Source organism: Triticum aestivum, chromosome 4A, assembly GCF_018294505.1.
Source record: "Triticum aestivum cultivar Chinese Spring chromosome 4A, IWGSC CS RefSeq v2.1, whole genome shotgun sequence".
Taxonomy (NCBI): domain Eukaryota; kingdom Viridiplantae; phylum Streptophyta; class Magnoliopsida; order Poales; family Poaceae; genus Triticum; species Triticum aestivum.
This window is the reverse complement of record NC_057803.1, coordinates 211,322,047-211,328,181: the sequence shown is the minus strand read 5'-3', so window position 1 is coordinate 211,328,181 and position 6,135 is coordinate 211,322,047. Positions and strand designations below refer to the sequence as shown.

The window sequence follows — 6,135 nt, the reverse complement described above, 5'->3', positions numbered from 1 at the left end:
GGAATCTGGTATGGAAAATTGAGATTCGTAGGATGACCTGGCTGTATGTTCAAAACATTAAGGCTACCTTTCTGATACATCAAATGAGGCACACAATTCTCTGGGATTATCTGTTGAAAAACATAGTAATAACTTAATAGCTAGCAATGATGTACTAGTTTTAGAAGTATGCAAAAGATACACGAATGTCGTAATAGTAAAAATCTTACCAGGGTATCTCCAAGGTAGTTACCGTAGTTGAACACATGCACTAGTGACATGTATTGACCATAATGTTGAGGAGTTTGATTGTAGATACTGTAATTCTCAATGTCAGTACAAAATCCGACCAGATGATTTTTCTCCTTGTAAGTTAATTCGGAGCCATTGGTGTAGTGGGTTTTGTCTACCATCTCCCGCACATTCGTTGAAGAATGAAAATAAGCTGTCAATGAAATAAGTTGTCAACTATTTTAAAGTGAACAATATAAATTAGTTAATAACTAGCAAAAATGCCCGTGCGTTGCACCGGGTGCAAAATAAATAAATATATGCTTAAAGAGTTGAAAAAAATACCACTTAAACAACTTTGCAAGTAATCAAACAACCATAACATAACAACATTGTTCGAACAATTCATATTTTTAGGTATGTCGCATAGCTTTCTCAAAGAATGATCATGGTTGGTTGTCAATTAGTGCTCAGTGTTGAATAACAATGATACAACTAACCAACAAAAACGGACTTGCTACTTAAATTGGTTCATGGTTAAAAGAACAGAGCCCTTAGTTCTCAAATATAAAGATGGACATCAACACACAGGTCATGAGCCAATCCAAAGCATGGCTTGTAGAATTAATTAATAAAATGGAATATCTGTATATACAAAGGTCGCCTAGTGGAAATCTAAAAGATTATTAACAGTCTAACCATCAGAGGGGCCTAAAGAGGGGGGTTCGAACTAAGTTAATTAAAAAGGGGCTAAGAAGGAAAGCGGAAAGAAAGTACAACAAAAGAGAGCCCGAGCAGTGACATCTGTTCTTCGGAACAAACAGTTTCACCCTGTTCTTAGGAGCTCGAACTTGACATATAACAAGTGAATTACATAGCCACACGAGACTTTATTTATGCATTTTTATGGCATAAACAAATCTTCATAGACCCAATATCTGAACCATGCAACATTTCAATATAGCTTAATTTTCCTGAATAACTATTTTCAATAGAATTAGTTATGACATGCATACTTAGTTACTACACCCTTCTTATTCTTCATTGTAGATTCTCAGGAAGCCCACGAGGAAGTATTATCCCTGTCTCTTGCTCTATGCGTCTCTTCAACTCTATTAGAATTCAAATTTGGCCCTATTTTTCCGGAGATGGTTTTTCCTAGCAAATCCCTGCATAAACAAACATTCTTCAAAATCTAAGTATGGAATGCTTATTTGTTTAATTGGTAGAGAAAATCACTTCATAATCTCCTCTAGGCATTACAGCAAACACGTGGTACACAACAGAAATCAACATATGTACCTTAGCAAGAAAGGGTAATGCTTCATTGTCTACGCACTTGGCACCATTGTTTTGGGCACATGTGGCTCTTTGAAATATATCATCCTAAACATAACAATTTAGATACTAACATATTTGGTTGCTTAATACTTTGATACATGGAAAGAAGAATGTTTCATTTTGACACATTTAGTTCTGTTGTGGACCATGAAATAATATTGCAGCCACTAATTAAATCATGCAGTCAAATTGGTATGAAAGCATAATTATGAATCTTCCCATTAAAGATTAAAATGCGATATAATTCTAGGCTGACAACAATAAAAGAAGCAGTACAGATCAACCAAAATGCGAAATTCAACAGAAGAGTGCAAGTTTCAAGAATCTGGAAAGAGATTATGTAGTACAATATTTAAGGATCCTCTAGGACCTCCTGCAGGTAGAACTGTCATCTGCATCATCTACTAACTCTACTAAAAAATGAAGCTGCTCGTGTGTCAGCAGTTGTCACTGAATTTTTAGATGACCGGCAATAAAGTTTGCTGATTAATTTTGGACTACTAAGTTTAAGTTTTCCATGTGTGTAGGTGTAGCAGGTAACAGCTCTGAACGCTGAAAAAAAGAATAAAAATCAAATCCTTTCTCCATGCCCTCACAATGCCTATGAATTTCACATAGTGTTCGTTTAAACAACACACACATTGTCCATTCAAAAAGAGGTGGAATAAAATTAAATCTAAACCGAACTTGACAAATTTTTTAATTCAGAGCCTTTGTATAGCTGACAATGGATCATCGTATACAACAAGATCCAGTAAGTAATGCAAGAGCACACACATACATAAGAGTCAAAAAACTGATTAGAAGGCATGACCTACATGGATAGACTGAGGTCTCTGCAGTGCAAGGATTAAAAAATGGTAGCAACATGCCAAAGACAACGACAGTCAAGGATGGCATCTCCTTCTTCCATTTGGTGGTCCATGCTCTCTGCAATCCCGGAAGAAGAACATACCTTGAAAGGCTGAAATCAGGAGTAAAGAACATATCAAAAGGGTTCAGAAATAGAAAGCAGAAAATTCAAGAGTCAGTACAAAAACAAAATAGGTCTTTGTATCATAAACTCTGTATATCCAAATCACTAAGAATATCCTCTGCTCTACTACTCCTTCAACTTCGAGGACGCCTCGCATGCTGCGCCTCTTACTTCTAATAAACGCATGAACGAATCAGCATTTATGCGTTGAATAAAAAAGATCCCCACGAAACATACCAAAGGGCGATGTAGTGGGACTCAGATCCTGTTGCCCCACAGTATGGAAAAAGGAAGAAAGAAGTTTATTCTAACACGATTATTGGCCCCAATTGCCTCAACTTTGCGCACAAATTGTTCGAAGGAGTAATATGGGATCAAGTAAGAGTGCCAGTTTAGCGTCAAGCTTGATAAGATTGCAAAGGTCCTCCAGCTGGCATCAAGACAATAATTCAAATTTAGGAGGCCATCAAAAATCAGAATAAGTATAAGTGTGCAGTGAGCAACATCGGGCTACAGTCTCTACTGTTTATGAGACCCAAGTTTTATGAGAAGAAGGCAAATTAGAACTATAACACCTGCTTAACATCCTGAATATCATGTTGCCAACTTGTGAAATAAAGCTTTTGAACTAACATTAGCTACGTAGGTACATCTCCTGGATGTTGTTGAGACTGAGATAATGATGGTCATAAAAAAGAGAAGTGAGAACATTACTTCTTACTTTTTACTCATAAAGTTTGCAAAGTTTTAATGACGAGGAGGTACAAACATAGAGAAGTTCTATCATCCAAGAAGGTGCATGTACGTAAATTTTGCTCACATGTTCCAAGCAGTATTGAGCCACACGTCTGGTTCCAATCCTTAGAACAATTGGACTGCAATGCCTGCGGATTTTCACTTGATGAGATTCTGTTTTCTAAGATTAAATACAAACAAAAAAAGACATTCACCTCCAATTAAATTGATCGGGAGTTGCCTTGGTCTTCAAATTTAAAATGTAAAACATGAATATGTGTGTATGCTGCTTCGACAAATCTAGTTCAAGGGCTGTTGGTATGGTTCTTCCTATTAGGAAAATTGAACATAGAGGAGGAATCTGCAAACTTTATATTTCATCTTGCATTCTCTTTTTACATGCAGATAAAAAATGAAGTAAATACTTTTAAGCGATAAGTGTTACCTTGGATTTCTACTCGTAAATCTGGGCGTATTTCATGTAGCTAGCATTTTGAATGCGTGAGATTATATGTGGCTGTGCCTGCGAGCCTGTCAGTCAGAATTCAGAAGCCTGGGTCGTGAAAATGCACTGTTGATTGGGTGTGTACTAACTGCTGGAGCTAAAATGGTCGTAGATCTTCTTGTGCCTTAACTCGTCACATGCAGTCCTCCTGCATAGTTCGAAAAAAGAAATAATTCACAAAACAATACTGAGGAAGACATATAATGGTAAGATAAGAACATCTAGCTAGCCAGCGGCTGAAGGACTCATTCAGTTAACTGGCTTGTAATCATCACCCTGTCGCTCCCAAAATTATTCAGTACAGGGCCAAAATCACAATCGTCAGTCTCATGCAAATCCTTAATTTCCCATACCGTTGAACACTCATCAGGACTAAATAAATTATGAAAAAAATCAAGTAAACATAGTTACTTGCTAGTGCTTGCTGAACGGTTTGAGGCATCGGGCATGGGGAGGGAATCTCACCAGATGAGGAGGTCCTGCCGAAGGAGGGGATCCCACAGGTCTTCATGCCTCGATCCAGCCAGAAGGAGCAGCCGTCATGACAATGGCAGGGTCGCTCCCGCAACCTTGTAGCCTGCTAGAACAATGACAATAATGTTGATACACCAGATAAGAAGCGCAAGCCCTTGAGAGCAGTCTGCTTGCCAGAACAATTAATGAATTAACCTCTTGAAGTCGGACAAGCACGTTGACACACAAGTTAAGAAGCACAAACCTTAAGAGCGGTCTGCTTGCGCAAGATATCATTGGAGTTGAACATGACTGAGGTAATCCAAATCATTACGAAGAAACCTACACAATATAAACTCAATTGGAATGAGGGACTCGCCATCATCTTCTGACCAGCAACTCTCTGCAGTATTTGGATCGAACCAAACTCGCGTCACAAATTCAGGCGTATAGCCTGATGAGGGAAACCTCACGCTTCATAGAGAAGAAAGAGGTAGGTGCTGCACGCAGATTCGCGTACCTTGCAGGTGCTGGCGGATGAAGACGCCGAGGAGGAGCAGGGAGAAGGGCAGCGCGTGGTCCACCAACCTCGCCAGACGCTGCACCTCATAGCCCTGGTACGGCGAGTCCCCCCTCCCGCCGCCCGCGCCGGCCTCGAGGCCCCCCACGCCGCGGGGGCCTCCTCGTCCGTGAGCTGCTGCCCTCCCGCGTCCCCCGCCGGCGCCAGGCGCGTTGTCGGCCCCGGAGATCCGAATCGACCCCTTCCTGTCGGCCCCCGCGCTGGGGCCTGCCGCCTCCGGCCTGGGCCCGCAGGACGCCCGAGGAGTTCTTTGGGGGTGAGCTCCTCGCGCGGACACAAACGGGCGGAGCATGGGACGCCCCCCTCCCCCCAATGCCATGGCGTACCGGCCAGCCGTCATGCTCCAAGCCCCGGCCGCCTTCCTTCCAGATTCGCTGCCTACGCGCCATTCCCCACCGGATTCATCGAGATCCGACAGTTCCTCGTCGTCGGCAGTGGCAGGCCACGGGTCGCCGGCAGTGGAAGGCTACGCGTGTGGGGGCACTCGGGGTAGGGGTAGGCGCGCCAGCGGGGTGGGCGGCGGTGGCCAGCGGCGAGCGGTGAGGCAGGGTGGGGCGTGGCAGCAGGCGGCGACGCGCTGGAGGTGTCGGGGAGGCAGGATGGAGCGGTTGCTTGTTTTTTTTCTTTTATCTCACACGCAACGGTTTGGGTTACTAACATGAGGACTGTGGGTTGAACTGTCAAAAACTATAGGGACTCTTTTACAAAAGCGTCGTGACGGTGAACCCGGAGACTCAATGTGTGCTTTATTATTACGTAAAGATAAAGATTAACTATGTTTGAGAAACTCATATAGCGGTAGAACTGGAGGCGTATCAATAAGGACCCAAATGTCCATATTGTCTTGGTCGATGTCAGGATCACCAAGATCCATGATGACAAGCATACCCTCATCAAAACCATACATCTTCAAAATGCTTCCCAATTTTTGCAACCAAAATGGGTTACGCTCCTAGAATTATATATATTTACTTCAAAATCCACATCATGATGAGTCCTTAGGTGAATTTTCTTTGTTTCATAATAACTTTCATGGTCTTCAAAATCCATCCTCTCCAAGACATAATGTCTCGCATGGCATGGGATAAGCTATACTCGAATTGTAAAAGATGAAAATTACACGTTGAAATAGTTGAAGTCATGCTTAATTATGAAAAAAAACACTTGTCGTCGTTGTGTACCGTTTCAACTTCGAATGTCTCCTCGAGCTTAATGCTGAAGCGTCGATCATCGTCCAGGTGAGGCATGTCGCACAGACCTCGATCGTTGTGCCACCAGCCGCACTCCCCCGGGAGACTTTCATCGTCCGATGACGACATTTCCTATGTTCATAAT

At 42.2% G+C, this 6,135-nt stretch overlaps 1 protein-coding gene across 15 annotated transcripts; it reads right to left on the bottom strand.

Annotated features, from left to right (window-relative positions):
* Window positions 1–805: 805 nt before the first annotated feature.
* Window positions 806–5,417, bottom strand: LOC123085851 (translation initiation factor IF-2). 15 transcript variants are annotated; one of them, XR_006440017.1, is made up of 9 exons: window positions 4,741–5,417; window positions 4,486–4,623; window positions 4,233–4,344; window positions 3,708–3,915; window positions 3,478–3,623; window positions 3,348–3,411; window positions 2,765–2,957; window positions 2,370–2,515; window positions 806–1,379 (listed from the first exon to the last, which is right to left on the bottom strand). XR_006440017.1 is itself a non-coding variant. In XM_044507565.1 (7 exons), the coding sequence occupies exons 1-4, from the start codon at window positions 5,138–5,140 to the stop codon at window positions 3,893–3,895; spliced, it is 615 nt and encodes a 204-aa protein (XP_044363500.1). In that variant the 5' UTR covers window positions 5,141–5,417; the 3' UTR covers window positions 806–1,379; window positions 2,366–2,957; window positions 3,348–3,411; window positions 3,708–3,892. The 15 variants fall into 15 exon arrangements, 5 of the variants coding, with proteins under 5 accessions (XP_044363500.1, XP_044363497.1, XP_044363501.1 ...); XR_006440018.1 differs by having other exon boundaries at window positions 3,478–3,592; XR_006440020.1 differs by having other exon boundaries at window positions 3,478–3,574.
* Between the last annotated feature and the right edge of the window lie 718 nt (window positions 5,418–6,135).

Bases quoted from the DNA above. Each gene is read 5' to 3' on its own strand.
- LOC123085851 (XM_044507565.1), bottom strand. From the start codon at position 5,140: ATGACGGCTGGCCGGTACGCCATGGCATTGGGGGGAGGGGGGCGTCCC. The intron at 4,563-4,740 runs GTACGCGAATCT...TATATTGTGTAG, and splicing joins CATCCGCCAGCACCTGCAAG to GTTTCTTCGTAATGATTTGG. The intron at 3,916-4,232 runs GTGAGATTCCCT...CGAACTATGCAG, and splicing joins CGGCAGGACCTCCTCATCTG to GAGGACTGCATGTGACGAGT.